General features: G+C 34.5%; 4 protein-coding genes across 4 annotated transcripts; all 4 read left to right on the top strand.

Annotated features, from left to right (window-relative positions):
- Nucleotides 1–209: 209 nt before the first annotated feature.
- On the top strand, nucleotides 210–5,197 carry LOC109156830 (probable leucine-rich repeat receptor-like protein kinase At2g33170). The gene is made up of 4 exons (XM_019304687.1): nucleotides 210–391; nucleotides 431–1,060; nucleotides 2,922–3,212; nucleotides 4,583–5,197. Exons 1-4 carry the CDS (start codon nucleotides 307–309, stop codon nucleotides 4,969–4,971), a joined length of 1,395 nt encoding a protein of 464 aa, XP_019160232.1. The 5' UTR covers nucleotides 210–306; the 3' UTR covers nucleotides 4,972–5,197.
- On the top strand, nucleotides 5,158–6,899 carry LOC109156740 (receptor-like protein kinase 2). The gene is made up of 4 exons (XM_019304573.1): nucleotides 5,158–5,161; nucleotides 5,673–6,476; nucleotides 6,633–6,779; nucleotides 6,859–6,899. The coding sequence occupies exons 1-4, from the start codon at nucleotides 5,158–5,160 to the stop codon at nucleotides 6,897–6,899; spliced, it is 996 nt and encodes a 331-aa protein (XP_019160118.1).
- Nucleotides 6,900–6,928: 29 nt separating this feature from the next.
- LOC109156831 (probable LRR receptor-like serine/threonine-protein kinase At3g47570) lies at nucleotides 6,929–8,493 on the top strand. Its single transcript, XM_019304688.1, has 2 exons — nucleotides 6,929–7,829; nucleotides 7,922–8,493. The coding sequence occupies exons 1-2, from the start codon at nucleotides 6,956–6,958 to the stop codon at nucleotides 8,266–8,268; spliced, it is 1,221 nt and encodes a 406-aa protein (XP_019160233.1). The 5' UTR covers nucleotides 6,929–6,955; the 3' UTR covers nucleotides 8,269–8,493.
- Nucleotides 8,494–11,256: 2,763 nt separating this feature from the next.
- LOC109156833 (lipid phosphate phosphatase 2-like) lies at nucleotides 11,257–13,902 on the top strand. The gene is made up of 9 exons (XM_019304690.1): nucleotides 11,257–11,532; nucleotides 11,677–11,762; nucleotides 12,232–12,456; nucleotides 12,546–12,633; nucleotides 12,731–12,846; nucleotides 12,945–13,035; nucleotides 13,132–13,320; nucleotides 13,478–13,537; nucleotides 13,625–13,902. The coding sequence occupies exons 2-9, from the start codon at nucleotides 11,736–11,738 to the stop codon at nucleotides 13,795–13,797; spliced, it is 969 nt and encodes a 322-aa protein (XP_019160235.1). The 5' UTR covers nucleotides 11,257–11,532; nucleotides 11,677–11,735; the 3' UTR covers nucleotides 13,798–13,902.
- Nucleotides 13,903–16,463: the final 2,561 nt, after the last annotated feature.

Raw genomic sequence — 16,463 nt, forward strand, 5'->3', positions numbered from 1 at the left:
CCACTAACCCACTAGCACCATTAAAGTAACTAACCACTAACCCCAGTAAATAAAACTAACAACTAATTCAGTAATTAAAAATAACTACCCACTAACTTGGTTTAATAATATAATAATAATATTAATTAATTAATTAATTAATTAATATTAATATTATTATAACAATAAATGAATATAATGGTGTTTCCACTTTATGTATGTGTGAAGGCATATGTTTGGGTCTTCAGATATGAGTCAATCCTGCAACTCCCAGTAGTAATTCACTCTTTTAAACAAAATTTTCCTCAGCTCCTTTAGTTTGCATATATGCATATATATATGATGAGATCCTTCACAGAGAACATGGTATCAATGGTTTTGGTTGTTGTATTGGTATCCCTTTGCATGACAACTCGGGGGGCTGTGGCCTCAGGGGCGGCATCAAAATCAAAATCAAATAGCTCAGCTAATGATGATGAGGCTGCTTTATTGGCATTCAAAACAGCAATTACATCTGATCCCTTTGGCATCTTGTCCAACAACTGGTCTTATCACACTCCATACTGTGATTGGATTGGTGTTACATGTAGCGGTAGGCACCAAAGAGTGACCCAATTGAATCTCTTCAATATGGGTTTCAACGGAACCATTCCTGAGGAAATTGGTGGCCTCTCATTCCTTTCAACTTTCAACATCAGCGCTAATAGTCTCCATGGCCATATTCCAGAAAGCATTGGATTATTGACCAAACTCCAGAGTTTGGATTTGTCCTACAACAATCTCACGGGAAACATTCCTGCAAATATATACAACATTTCTTCCATGCAATTTGTAGACTTGAGAAACAATCTTCTCTCAGGGACGCTCCCAGAGGGCATTTGTGATAATTACTTCAGGCAGCTTCAAGGCTTGTATCTTTCAGGGAATCGATTGAGTGGTGAGATTCCATCAAGTTTACCCAAATGTATGGAGCTTAGATTTTTGAATTTAGGAGACAATGAATTTCATGGAAGCATAGCACCTGAAATTGGCAACTTTTCCAAGCTCGAGTGGTTAATGCTATATGGCAACAATTTGACAGGTGAGATTTCCCGTCCTTTAATTTTTTGTCTCAGTTTATACTTTATAGTAGTACATACATACCGCTACCAAGTTTATATATATATATATATATATATATATATATATATATATATATATATATGTGTGTGTGTGTGTGTTCAAATGAGGACAAGTATATTATAGAGTACTCTGAGGACATATGTAGTGTGTGCCATTAGCCGGTATGTCGTGTGCATGGCCGAATGTAGTCGTGTGCCACAGTTTGTATGTCGCGTGCTAGATTTGTTAATTTATAGAGCCTGGGTTCGAAACCTGATGTTTACATTTATTCTTGTGTGCCATTATGTATTAAGTTGCGTGTCTGGTATTAATTTCTTGTGTGCCCATTATTTGTCCTCAGAGTCTTCTATATATTGTTGTCCTCATTTGAACTCAACCCTATATATATATATATATATATATATATATATATATATATATGGGATACTTGTGTGAGACCGTCTCACGTGTTGCGTCGGGTCGACATGTGGTACTTGTACTACCAAATGTAATACTAAATCATGAATAAAATGTTTGTTACTTATAAGGAAAAATATAATAATTATGATGGCAAATATAATACTTTTATATTTTGATGTAAAAGTATTACTTTTTTCATCAAAAATATTATAATTTCCCAAGTAATGTTGCACTTATACAGGCAAATGTAATACTGATGAAAAATGTAATACTTTTACATCAAAATGTAAATGTATTACATTTTTCCTCAAAAGTATTACATTTTCCTATATAAGTAATAAACATTTTATTCATGATTCAGTATTACATTTGCTAGTATAAGTATTATATTTTATGTTGACCCGACCCGTCTCACAAACAAAGATCCGTGAGACGGCCTCACACAAATTTTTGCCATATAGAAATAGGTATGATCCAAATGCGGCAACTGCTCCTCGTATAATCGTGTGGACATGCCAGAGTTGTTGGATGAGATCATATCAAACAAATGGAAATTAATGTAAATGAGAAAAAATACAAGGACAAATTTGTAATTTTATCAATAGTGTATGTTTCAGTAGTGCATTAAAGGGTTGTTAAGTGGTGCACTTATGAGTGGCCTGTGGTGTTACCACCAAATGGCTGAAAATCAACTAAAAGGGAAACCAGGCGATGATATTTTTGTAATTTTGTGTGCAATGTATATTTTGGTGGTGCACTAAGTGCTAATGTGTGGTGCATTTATGAGTGTTATGTGGTGCACTTATGAGTGCTCTGTGGTACCCCACCAAAAAAGGAAAAATGATGTGAGTTCAATAGGCCCATTGAATAGTACCATTGGACCAGCGGGTCTATTGAACCCATCAACGGGTTTGACACCCCTGATGAATGGTGCAATACTAAGTGCATTACAAATCAAGTGCACCATATAGTACTTATAAATGTGCCACACACTAGCATGTATTGCACCACCGTGAATGATGTAATACTAAAAATATTATAGATCAAAGTCCATCACGTATCACTCAAAGTGTTCCACCAAGCACTCATAAGGGCACAGCACACTAGCAAGTATTCACATGTTGTATGAAATTACAAAATTGTCACCGCGTATTTTTTTTTCTCTTCGTTGATTTCCATCCGTTTCATCTCAGCTCATGCATCATATCCTACGGCTCTAACATGTCTGCACGAGAGAGGAGAGCCCCACCAAAGCATGGACTCCTCTCTCTCTCACTCTCTCTCTCTCTCTCTCTCTCTCTATATATATATATATATATATATATATATATATATATATATATATTATTTATGTATGTATATCTGATCCCTATGTTAAATTTATCTGATTCCATCCTTATACTGACTGCATTTCAACACAGGAGATTTACCTTGGACAATCTTCAATATATCATCATTAGTAAGGCTTAATATTCGCATGAATGAAATCTCTGGAATCCTTCCAAACGACCTCTGTTATCAAATTCCGGAATTGGAGTATTTGGATATTTCCATAAACCAAATTCATGGAGAAATCCCTCAAGCTCTATCCAGTTGCAGGCGACTTCAAAAGCTTTCCATGTCTAAAAATCAACTCTCCGGAAGATTCCCTACTCAAATTTGTAACATATCATCTCTTCAGGAGCTTTATCTTACGAGAATGAACTTGACAGGTAACTTCAGAAAATTTCATGAAATTGTAATTTCAAGAATTTTATAAAATAGCTAGTGAGGTCATAATGGTCCATGGGCAGTAGATATGTCAACGGGGCGGGGTGGGGGCGGGAGACATACCCCTATTCCCGCCCCGACTTTTTTCCCATTCCCCGTTCCCGTCCTCGTCCCCACCGAGGAAGGGAAAATTCCCCACATTCTTATCCCCACGGAGATTATTCGGGGATGGGGAATCCCCACCCTGTTTATAAGTTTATAAAAAAAAATTAAAAATTAAACACTAAAAAAATTTAAATAGATAAGGCATATATATTCATCCCCAACTTAAAGTAATATTCAATATTTTACAATTAAACATGTTATCTAAATATACATTTCGTAAGCATGACATACAATGACAAGAATGCTTCTAAAAATATACATATTATATACAAAGTAATACACATGTGTGTGTTGTGGGGATATATATATATATATATATATATATATATATATATCGGGGGCGGGGCGGGGCGGGGAGAGTACTCCCCATCCCCGCCCCCGTCCCCAACGGGAAATTCAAAATTACCCCCATTCCCATCTTGCCGTTAACGGCTTTAGGCAGTTTCCTTTCGTATTTAAACAGTAGGATATATCCATAACTTCATAATTATATATCTAGAATTACATAACTATATATTCATAATTATATATTCATAATTTGACAACAGTACATTCAGAAATTAATAATTACACATTCATAATTGACCTTATCGATTCTAAATATATAGTTAATTCATTCTGGATATATAGTTCATTCATTCTGGATATATAGTTCACTAATTCTGGATATATAGTTCACTAATTCTGGATATATAGTTCATTGATTCTGGATATATAGTTCATTAATTCTGGATATATAATTCAAATTATGCACGGCATAATGCCGTTAACGACAACCAAAAATATATATATATTTTTTTAAGTTGGACGCGTAATTTTTAATTAAAACGACGCCGTTTTGCAATCGTGTGCACCATATATGCATGGTGCACGACATAATTTGCAGACAAATTATACATGGACCAGGTTTCATCACTTCAATTGTGGGCTTGGTCCAAAGAAATATGAAGATTATATATCTGCATTTAACATATTATGTATTTTCAATTAACAAATTATGCACCTATACATAAATTTAGGGTATATATTAGGCAAATATATCATATGTTAATTGTAGTAGGCACATAATTTATCATACATAATATATTAACTTACATGCACTCAATCTAAATGTTGTTTTGGACCAGGGTCTACAATGAAAGGTGGACCCCCCGGGTCCATGGTATAATAATTGGAGCACTGAAACATCCTAACCGAAATTTTGCAGGGTACTTGCCAAAGGGGATTGGAAAGTTGTCAATCCTTCGAGACTTTAGAGTTTATGTAAATCGCTTGACTGGTACAATACCCCCTTCAATTGGCAATATATCGACTTTGGAGAATTTTATTGTTTTTGAAAACAATTTGGGTGGTTATATTCCTTCAGAGCTAGGAAAGCTATCAAGTCTTAAAGGTTTGTCACTTAGATCAAATAATTTTAGTGGTGAAGTACCATCCTCCATTTTCAACATCTCTGGATTACAAGTGATTGAGTTGTCATGGAATAAACTTTTTGGCAATCTTCAACCAGGCCTAAGACATTGGATTTCACCAAGTCTTGAAGGACTTCTTCTCTACGGTAACCAATTTAGTGGAACCATTCCTAGCAAACCATAGTCTACTGTATAACAACTGCACATACGCTAAGATCCACAATGCTATGTGAACTCTGATCCATGGTATAAGGGATTGCGCCCCAACTAGGTAGGCCCTTTGGCCTAGTAGAGATTTTGGAAGGAATGGTTGGCTATAGTGGTGCAATTGGACCGTTGAAACATCCTATCCTAAGTCAAATGTTGTCAAATGAGTATGTAATGCGAGTGGTTAGAGCACTATGGTTGAATCGGACAAATTATAATGCTGACTATTGATAAATGTTCATTTTTAATATAAAAAAAGGTTCATTTTTATGTAGTATAGATATACCTAAAAATATACTTTTAGTACACAACAAATGAATTATCAAAAAATAAAACTAAAAAAATAAACATTTAATACATTAAAAATGAATTTTATATACATTTCAAAAAATAAATTGAATTTTATATCAATAATCTACTTTGTAAGTTCGACCTTGTTGGGTGGGTGGAACTCTCCAGCCACCACCAGCTCGCAAATGCACCTAAAGTAACAACTAACAACATATCCTATTATTATTAAAAGATTAAAGACTTAAAAATATAAGACTTATAAAATAAGATAAATTAATTTTGTGCAACTCATTTATAATTTGCTTTATGTGTGATTTGAAAGCAGCTGAGCTATTCTAAAGTGACTCAAAGTTTAGATTAACTTCAAAACTTTTACATAATTTACAGGATACTTGTCAAAAGAGATTGAGAAATTGTCAAACCTTCAAGAGTTTATAGTTTTTGAAAATCGCTTGACTGGTACAATACCTCCTTCAATTGGCAATATATCGACTTTGGAGAATTTTGTTGTTAAGGATAACAATTTGGATGGTAATATTCCTCCTGAGATAGGAAAACTATCAAGTCTCAAAGGATTGTCACTTAAATCAAATAATTTTAGTGGCAAAGTACCATCCACCATTTTCAACATCTCTACATTACAAAAGTTTGACCTGGGATCTAATAACCTTTTTGGCAATCTTCAACCAGGCCTAAGACATAGGATATCCCCAAGTCTTGAAGAACTTATTCTCAGCCAAAACCAATTCACTGGAACCATTCCTAGTTGTATATCAAATGCCTCACAACTCATAAAGCTTGATCTTGGGACAAACATGTTTAGCGGCCATGTACCTTCGGAGATAGAAAACTTACAACAACTTGAATACTTTAACATACAATACAACCAAATCACAAATGAGCCATCGGCTAATGAGCTAAGCTTACTCACTTCATTGTCGAAATGCAAGAATTTGAAAATGGTTGGTTTGAGTGGCAATCCATTCAACACAGTTCTACCCAACTTGTTAGGTATAGGCAATAATAAATCTTTGTCTTTGGAATGGTTAGATGCTAGTGGCTGTCACTTGAAAGGCAGAATTCCAAGTGGAATCAGTAACTTTATCAACTTGATTGCTTTGGGTTTGAACGACAACAAGCTCTCAGGTTCATTTCCTGAAACATTGGGAAGACGTTTGTTGAGGTTACAAGGTTTGTACGTATATAATAATGAAATTGAGGGATCATTACCAAAAACCTTTTGTTATTTGAAGGACTTGTCTGAATTGTATCTTGGATACAATAAGCTCTCGGGGAAAATACCAAGTTGTTTTGAAAATCTATCTTCTTTGAGAAAAATATATCTAGATTCCAACTTTTTTACATCTAGTATACCACTTGGCTTCTGGAATAACAAGGATATCTTAGAGATGGGCTTGTCCTCCAATTTACTCAGTGGTGCCTTGTCTTCTGAAATTGGAAGTATGCACAGCATGGTATACCTCAATCTGTCAGGTAACCAATTTTCGGGAGAAATTCCTTACACCATTGGGCGACTTCAGAATTTGCTTATTCTCTCTCTATCATCAAATAGACTTCATGGATCTATTCCCCAGTCATTTGATAGTCTCGTAAGCTTGCAACAATTGGATTTATCTAATAACAGTCTCTCTGGTGCTATTCCAAAGTCAATGGAGAAGCTCAAAGATCTAGTGTATCTAAACCTGTCTTTCAATGATCTGAGTGGTAAAATTCCAAATTGTGGACCTTTTGCAAAATTTAGCATGGAATCATTCATGGGTAACAAGGAGCTATGTGGAGCTTCTCGATTTCATGTCATGGAATGCAAAGAAGGTAAAGGGAAACCGAGAAACATTGCCATATTTCTCAAGTATGTTTTGCCATCTCTTGTATCTGTGATTGTTTTTGTTGTTCTACTGGTTTGGATGCTTACTTTCTGGAAGAGAAACAAACGAAGGGAACCTCGGGCTGAAGATTCACTTGATGTTGCACTCAGGAGGATTTCATACTATGAAATTCTTCGTGCTACAGAAGGTTTTGATGAGAGCAACTTGATAGGCAGGGGGAGTTTTAGCTTAGTGTTCAAGGGAACTTTTGTTGATGGGGTGATTGCTGCTATAAAAGTCTTCAATTTGGATGTGCAAGATTCAATCAGAAGCTTTGAAGTAGAGTGTCAAGTGCTAAGGAATATTCGACACAGAAATCTTGTCAAAGTAATAACCAGTTGCTCCAACCTCGACTTCAAAGCTCTGATTTTAGAGTATATGCCCAATGGGAGCCTAGACAAATGGCTATATTCACATAATTATTTCCTAGATATCTATCAGAGGCTAGGAATAATGATGGATGTTGGGAATGCCCTCGAGTACTTGCATCATGGTCATTCTTTTCCTGTGGTTCATTGTGATTTGAAGCCTGGCAACATTCTTTTAGATGAAAGCATGGTTGCACATGTTGGTGACTTTGGTATAGCTAAGCTACTGGACAAAGATAAGGCCACTAAACAGACAAAAACCATGGGCACAGTTGGATACATGGCTCCAGGTGAACTCACTCATCTCTCTAATTTCATTTGTAGCTTCAAGTTTAGGATACATGGAAGTAATTGTATGTTCATATTTTTTGCACAATTGCAGAGTATGGTTGTGCAGGAATAGTATCCAGCATGGGAGATGTATACAGTTTTGGGATTCTACTAATGGAAGTATTCACGAGAAAGAAGCCCACAGATGAGATGTTCCATGGAGACTTCACCATGAGGAAATGGGTGTGTGATTCATTGCCTGGTGCAATAAAGGAGATTGTTGACTCCAATTTACTGACAGGAGAAGAAGGTGGGCAAGAAATAGAGGAGTGCTTCTTGATGGTCATGGAGTTAGCTGTAGAATGCACAGCTGATTTTCCAGAGGAGAGGATTACCATGGAAGATGTTGCAGGAAGACTTAAGCATACACTGCACAAGTTCACCCACAATACATCTTGATCGAGGTCCAATTCGCCATGCAGTAAACTAGTTTGCTTTCTTCAAAATGGTGCTCAATATTTGGATTGCTTTTATTGGTTTCTAATCAGGTTTAGACTGCTGCATATTTTATCTTATTTTGATCGTTAGAAGTTTATACTAATTTCTGTGGTGTGCACAGAAAGGTAATTACTAAGCAGAAACTCTTTCATACTGCAGTCTGTTGGTGTGCAAATTGTGTTTCAAAGGCACTCTCACTTTCTTAAAGAAAATTAATGTTTTTATAAGTCATTTTAGCAATTCATAGTAAATAGTTAATTTGTCAAACACATTTTTACCCCTAAGTATCTCAATTAGCTATTAGTTAATTGCCACACAACCACATGATATGTGAATATAAAATATAGGTAAATCATGGACAAACATCCTAGATATAGCTGGCGCAACATTTTTATGTTATTAGATAATTGTTCAATTACAATAAATCATGTTATAGCTATGAATAATAAAACTATGCTAGACACTAGTATGACAATATAATCTAGACCAGACCTATTTGTTTAGGTCAATATGGCTTCAGCCCACATGGGCTAGCCCAAACACAAATTACGTATTACCATATCTGAGCTAGCACAACACAATCTTATACACGAGGCAATGTCTGGACAACCTCCATGTAATGTAGGTTTGAATAACTTGGCTCAAACCACACTACTTTTATCTCTTTTTATTAGTCACTCTGTGATATATCATTTTTTTTATTGGATATGTTAATTCTTTATTAAATTAGAGTGGAGTTGATCAATCCACTAGTCATTCATGAAAGTAAATAGTTTTTATTTTTTAATTTGAATGTTGTTAGTAGAGAGTGATAATTATAAGAATGGAATCATTTTGCTTTAGCCAGTGATGAAACCCTAGGAGGATTGGAGTCTTTTTTTCCTCCTCCCTCTATTTCAATTTGAACTCGTCGTAACAACGAACACCTTCCTACTGCAAGGTAAGGCTCTGCCCTCCCCTAGAATCCACTCCGAGTTAGAGGAGCAACTAGTCCAACTTCTTTAGCAGCCAACAAGCAACGTCAGAGCTAAAGCTAAAGCTTATACTATTCTAAGCTAGCGCGAAATAACAAGTAACGACTTCAAGTTTAGACTAGCGCTACATGATAATGCTCCAACCAAAGAAATACACTATATCAATTTTAAAAAGTGTGACATTTTCTAATAAGTGATATGAACAGTTATTATAAAATGAAAAGTGTGATACTGTTTTTGAGTTAATTACATTTTTTATCTTAGATTTATAGGTGACAGTTCATTTTTAATCTTTTTTTATCAGAATATTCACATTTGGTCTTAGTATTATTATGGCATGATCATTTTTTGTCTTTCTATCAACCAAATATTTTTAATGTCGTTAAATACAAAGTCATTTCGGTCTTCAATTACGAATATTTCAAAAAATAAACATAAAAATATAATGGGGTCAACTCACTTTGTATAAAAATGATCGAAATGTCTTTATATTTAATGACATTTTAATGATTTTGTTGACGGGGGACCAAAAAATGGTCATCCATAATAATACTATGACCAAATGTGAATGTTCTAATAAATCATGATTAAAAGTAGATTGATACCTATAAATCTAGGACCAAAAATGAAATTAACTCTAATTTTTTTGGTTAGACTACAATATGTCCAGGAGCCAAAAGGGGGTAGGGAGGGCAGCTGCCCCCCTCACCCCACTCTAACCCCATATATAATATGTGTATGTATATATGTATATATAGTACATGTTTTAGTATTAGTATAAAAAAATATTAAATATTAACAAGAAATGAGTTAAATTAGTTGGTAGAACACATGTTTGGTAATAGTAAAGGTCAAGGGTTCTTGAATCCTTTGGTATTAATATAATTTTATAGTTTTTTTTTTTAATCCTTCCCCTACGCTTCAACACAGGTTTTTTTTTAATATTTAACACACACACACACACACACACACACACACACACACATATATATATATATATATCATTCTTTTATATTAATAGTGAGATGTGTAATTTATAATGTGTTTTCTATTCAAATTATTTTGTCAAATTAATTATGTTTCATATTTTGTTATGAATATTTTTATAAAGTTTCGATGTGTTTTATTTTTCGTCAATATCCAACAATATTTACAATTATATTTCTTACGTAATTTATTTATTTTTTAAAAATTATCTCTTTTGTTTTAATGTTTTGCTTTTACTGAAAAAAATTTCTGAATCCGTCCTTACTGCTTCGCCCCCCTCAACTGAATTTTTGGCTCCGTCCCTGAATATGTTGAGTAAGTTTAACTTTAAACTCGCACATACACCATAATCAAACTAATCAAGATGTCATCACCTTAATTACATTTATCATTTCCTCAACAGTCTTGACCTGTTTAATGCACATTTCAAAGAGACGCATTCCAGAAGATGTGGGCCCCACACGGGGAGAGTAATGGTCATTTGACCGTGGATTGCACATTGTTGACGCATTTGACGGTCCAGATCAATGCGCGTTTCCGTTCAAATGAAAAATAAACAACCAATACTACGGATACTCCCACATTCTATTTCATTTTCTACTTCCTATTTACATGTATGTCATCATTTGATTCATATTACTCTATTTTCTACTCTATACTTATATGTCACTCTCTGATTCATTTAAAAAAAATGTGGACACAATTTTTATTACTTTAGTTTCATCATTTTCTAATATAAAATCAAAATACGTGACAATAATTTTACTCCATTAAAATAAATATATCATTTTTCTTTAAATATGTGACACAGCTTCTATTACTTTTTTTTTTTTTTTTCGAAAGTTACTGGCTCTATTACATTGTAGTATCTGTTCATAGCTTCTATTACTTTAGTTTCACCATTCTTCAATAAAATCAAGCCACATGACGGGAGCTTTACTCCTTGAAATACACATATTATTTTCCTTTTCAAAATAAACCCCTCGCGGTAGTTACCTGCTCCAAGAGGCAGAACCTAGGAAGTCTCAACTGTCAGGCGACAACTCGGCAACTCCTTCAAAGTTCTTTTTTTTTTTTTTTTGAGGAAAATTCCTTCAAAGTTCTAAAATTCAAATTTGCATTTTATTCTTCTGTTCTCTTAATTTTTTAAGTCTTCATCGTCTCCACCAAAAGTTGAGTAGAAGAAGCGTTCTTGGTTGTGTTCTGGCTTCCCTTTGAGCACTCTGAAAAACCAAAGAATAAACAAATTGATCATCTGTTGAAGGTATAGTATATGTCTAAATCACTTTCAAGCTATTTGTATTTATGCCATTTCTGGGAAAAAAAAAAACAAAAAAACAAAATAATCTGCTAATCCCTGTCTTCACATTCTCTCTTTTTGCTTTCTTCACTGTGTATTTATTCTCAGAATTCGACAATCTTTGTTCTGAGAATCCAATAGTCTGCACAAAGGCTTGGTGGGACATCATGAGGAATTTCCTTCATATGTTTCAGGTTTATATGTCTCCTTTGTTTCCTTGTTCCTGTCTTTACTGCTCTTCTTTTATATGATCTTTTGTTCTTATGGTGAAATACTTGACTTTTAGAAACCAATTAAGATTACATCTTTTGTTCCAATTGTTATACCATGGACTGGGTTGTGGACTCTATCCAACACAACATTGAGATTATGTGTCAGCCGTTAACATATTATGTATCTGCAGTTTTCATATGCATTCAATTTATTTATATACATAATCTGTTAATTGCATACACATAATATGTTAACCAGAAGCACATAATCTGAATGTCATTTTGGGCCGTGGACCCCTGGTCTATGGTATAATTTGCCTTGAGCTTCTGGGTAGTGTCTAAATTTTGTGGTTTTCAATTGCCTGAAGCCTCTGAATCTTGACTATAAATCTTACTTGTGTTTGGAACAAGAAACATTAAACTGTGTTGTTTTGATTTTTGGGATGAGCAGCGCAATCCGAATGAGATTGAGCTTGGGTGCCAACATACTATAAAGTCCCATGGAACGACGGTTGCAAAGCATCACAGACATGATTGGCTCATACTGCTTCTTCTTGTGGTTTTAGATGTCATACTTAATGTCATAAAACCATTTTATCGGTTTGTTGGTAAGGACATGATGACTGATCTAAAGTATCCGTTCAAGGATAACACCGTCCCAGTCTGGTCTGTTCCTGTGAGTATATCATACATTGATCTTTGCAATGTTTATATAGTTCAATTCATAGAGGGCGAAATGGTTAACGTAATCTTGTTGATGAACAGCTATATGCAGGCGTGTTGCCAATTATCATCTTCGTTCTCTTCTATCTTCGAAGGAGAGATGTCTATGATCTGCACCACAGCGTACTCGGTAATTTCTGCACCTCTGCTACATATTCTTTGTTTTATATACTATATTCTCAACCGGAATTGTGTAAATTCTGGTACTTAAAAGTAATTCCTTGCAGGGATTCTGTTTGCCTTGCTAATAACGGCTGTAATCACGGATTCAATCAAGGATGCTGTTGGCCGGCCTAGACCTAACTTTTTCTGGCGATGTTTTCCAGATGGAAAAGATGAAGGGGTAAGTAAAGACTCAGAAATGCTATTGAATATTTGAATCAGCTGCCATCTATACAGCTTTATAAGTTATTGTATTGTAATTCTTGGCCATATTTTCAGAACTATGATGCACTGGGAGATGTGATCTGTCATGGTAAAGCGAGTGATATTAAGGAAGGACATAAGAGTTTCCCAAGCGGCCACACTTCATGTAAGTCGTGCACCTGAAAAGTTTAAACTGATAGCGAGACTATACATATATGTTTTATGTGTGAACAATGAGATAATAAGTTTGGTTGTATTGCAGGGTCATTTGCGGGGCTAGGATTTCTGTCGCTGTATTTAGCGGGCAAAATAAAAGCCTTTGACAGCAAAGGGCATGTAGCAAAGCTGTGCCTCATTTTTCTTCCTCTTCTCGTGGCAGCTCTCGTTGGCATTTCTCGTGTCGATGACTACTGGCATCATTGGACCGACGTGTTTACTGGTGGTATCATAGGTTCGTTTCTCCCACCGTATTGACCATATATAAACACATAATCTCACTATCAGTTTAACTCTTTAGTTAAGACAGAATACATCATTCAATTCACGGCATCAGAGACTCAAAAAAATTAAAGACTCATCGTTCTTAACGTCTACATTGTGCCTTTCAGGTCTTGTGGTATCAACATTCTGCTATCTGCAATTCTTTCCTCCTCCATACCACACTGAAGGTATTTAGTAGGATCTTCATTTCATATTTTACTTTTTTGAGATTTCATGTAATTGTTGATATGATGATATTGTTTTGTGGGAAATAGGATGGGGTCCATATGCTTACTTCCGAGCAACGGAGGAGCTCCGCCGTGCCCCGCAACGAATCAGCCTTGATAATGGAATGTATACAGAACAATCCTCAGAGATGCAAAATGGGAATCGCCCATCTAGGCTGAGTAGTAATCGGAATGAAGATGTTGAGCTTGGTGGAATATAATCAGAATGTGAATAACCAACTTTGTTCATTACTAGACTTTAGCCTGTTCACAGTTCACCTAATACAATCACAGTTCACAGTTTATATATAGTGTTAGTTTCTTGATTTTAATTTAGAGTTAATACCTCCAATGGTCCTTCGAGTATTAGCGATTAATCAGTTGTGGTCATCCGAGTTTTAAATGACCTCCAATGGTCTTCCATGTTTTAAAAAATAACCACTCGTGGTCCTAATTCTTAAAAAAATTCGAGTTTAAAATGATCACGAGACATCCTAAAAGGACTACGGGTGGTTATTTTTTAAAACATGGAGGACCATGAGAGGTCATTTAAAACTCGGATGACCACAACTGGTAAATCGCTATTACTTGGAGGACCATTGGAGGTATTAACTCTTTTAATTTATCACTTAATGGACGGTTGAGTCACCGTGATTTACCCTTTCGGTGTCTCCACTATCCTGTCGGACCGTGGACGTGGTGTGAGAGTCCTGGGACGAGGAAATTTTGTTTTCATGGGCAAAGTTTATTGGTTCTGATTTTTCAAAATTTTTGTACTATTTTTTAGGCTAGTCATGTGTGTTTGTTATTTATTCTATTTTTAGGCTAGTCAACTTTCTTCTTGTTTTTTTGTTGGCTAAATAGCTGTTGACTTAGCCTCTCTCTTTCCATGTATATAGATGGAGAGAGGGGCTTAGTCAACAGACAACAGCTATATATACATACATTATACATTATTTTGTTCACCATCAATAAAATATACTTCGTTTCTTTAGTTGTTATTTTCCTACACTATTTTTTTATTTATATAATATTTCCTATCCAACTTTCAACGGTTCTTACTAGAGCCCATATATTAATTAATGAATAACACAGCTCAACACTTTGTTTCTATGGGAAATATTTTAATTAAGTCCAAATACAAGTATTTTTTAAATTATTATGAATTATTGAATATCGTGAAAAATGGAAAATTTGTATTAGGAGACAAAGAGATGCATATAAAAGATTATAAGAGCAAATAAATCAAGGTCGTGTGAGATCGCTTCACGGATACTTACAAATAAAACGTAATAATTTTGAGCACAAATATAATACTTTTATATTTTCATGTAAAAATATAATATCTTTTTTCATCAAAGGTATTATATTTCAAAAATGTAATATTTTGATGAAACATATAATATTTTTACATCAAAATGTAAAAGTATTGCATTTTTCTTCAAAAGTATTATATTTTTCATATAAATGATAAATATTTTATTCCTGATTTAGCATTACATTTACTATATAAGTATTAGTGTATTACATACATTTCATCTTGACCCGATTCGTCTTACAAACAAGGATTCGTGAGACAATCTCACATAAATTTTTTCCATAAATCAAAGGGTCGAGACTATGGACATGGTAGATGAAGCTGCAAAAAATTAATCTTAGCCTTGACATCTTTTGGACATTGAAACTTCCAAAGATTGAAAATGCTACCAAAAGGAAATACTATACGGTGAAAAGTTTGGCTAATATTAATTAATCATCTAGAATAAATATGCGAAATTTATATGTTTAGAAAAGTCATATTACGAAAGAGATAAGGACAACCAAAGATTGTTCTATTAGTTACAAGCAAAGGGTTACAAACTATTCAATCATTTGATACAGAGTGATTAACATTTGTTGAAGAAACAATTTATGTTTTTATTTTGAAGGGAAGAAGCAATTCAAGTTGAAAGTACCATTTTGCCCTCAAAAGAGACGGTCAGTTAACACCTAAACTGATGGAGGACCAAATTGGATATAAATTCAATACTTGAGGACTTAATTGGTCAAAAAAATCGATAACCAATTTGGTACTTTCGCTATAGTCGATGGACCATTTTGATAATTTACTCGAAAACATATATGGCAAATTATATATTGTGTGCCCTAAGAGTTTATGTATATTATGCACTGTTGTAAAAATCGGTATAGGCGTTCCTAGACCGTTCCGCTTTCCCTATTAGGCGCCCAAAAATTGGTTGGGCGCCTAGGTGGCGAAATCCGTCAAAATCAGCCAAGTCGGTCGATTTTGTTTGATTTCGTCCGATGTCGTCTGTTCCAGCTGTCTATAGATTAGTTTGATACTTTGAATCTTTGGATAATTGAAGTATTTGAGTATTTTTATTTTTTAATATTGTTTTGATGTTATGTCTTATGAATTATCATTATTTCATTTATTTGGATGTGTTATTTGATTGAATGTTGAAAACAATCTCATTAAAATTGTCAAACTGCAAGTGTGCCACTATTTTTTTGGCGCCCGCCTAGCACTACGCGCTGCCTGGGCACCCGACTAGCGTCTAGCGCCTACTGCAACCATGGTATTATGTTAAGAGTTTACGTGTATTATGTTTTATGTTAGATTATGTGTATTATGTTAGAAGTTTATGTATATTCTACTGTACAATTATGTACATACGAAATAGAAAATTTTTAGGCCGTACAATGTATTGTGTGCCCAGGTGCACGATATAATAATTGAACATATATTTTTATCTAAATTTAAACAGCCATTGGCCCATGATTTATCAGAATGGTGAGAATGGGCTTTTAAATTTTTCCCAAATGGACCTATGGCACTATGTGTTAAAATTTAGATAAGAAGTATGGCTTTAAAAAATGATGGTAC

This window comes from Ipomoea nil, unplaced genomic scaffold (genome assembly GCF_001879475.1).
Source record: "Ipomoea nil cultivar Tokyo-kokei standard unplaced genomic scaffold, Asagao_1.1 scaffold2759, whole genome shotgun sequence".
NCBI classification, from domain to species: Eukaryota; Viridiplantae; Streptophyta; class Magnoliopsida; order Solanales; family Convolvulaceae; genus Ipomoea; species Ipomoea nil.

Coding starts and splice junctions, on each gene's coding strand:
- LOC109156830 (XM_019304687.1), top strand. CDS start 307: ATGCATATATATATGATGAGATCCTTCACAGAGAACATGGTATCAATG. Junction 392..430: donor GGTATCCCTTTGCATGACAA/CTCGGGGGGCTG, acceptor CATCAAAATCAA/AATCAAATAGCTCAGCTAAT. Junction 3,213..4,582: donor TACGAGAATGAACTTGACAG/GTAACTTCAGAA, acceptor GAAATTTTGCAG/GGTACTTGCCAAAGGGGATT.
- LOC109156740 (XM_019304573.1), top strand. Junction 6,477..6,632: donor ACGTTTGTTGAGGTTACAAG/GTTTGTACGTAT, acceptor AAATATATCTAG/ATTCCAACTTTTTTACATCT. Junction 6,780..6,858: donor GGTATACCTCAATCTGTCAG/GTAACCAATTTT, acceptor ATCATCAAATAG/ACTTCATGGATCTATTCCCC.
- LOC109156831 (XM_019304688.1), top strand. CDS start 6,956: ATGGAGAAGCTCAAAGATCTAGTGTATCTAAACCTGTCTTTCAATGAT. Junction 7,830..7,921: donor AGTTGGATACATGGCTCCAG/GTGAACTCACTC, acceptor GCACAATTGCAG/AGTATGGTTGTGCAGGAATA.
- LOC109156833 (XM_019304690.1), top strand. CDS start 11,736: ATGAGGAATTTCCTTCATATGTTTCAG. Junction 13,036..13,131: donor CCCAAGCGGCCACACTTCAT/GTAAGTCGTGCA, acceptor GTTGTATTGCAG/GGTCATTTGCGGGGCTAGGA. Junction 13,538..13,624: donor TCCTCCATACCACACTGAAG/GTATTTAGTAGG, acceptor TGTGGGAAATAG/GATGGGGTCCATATGCTTAC.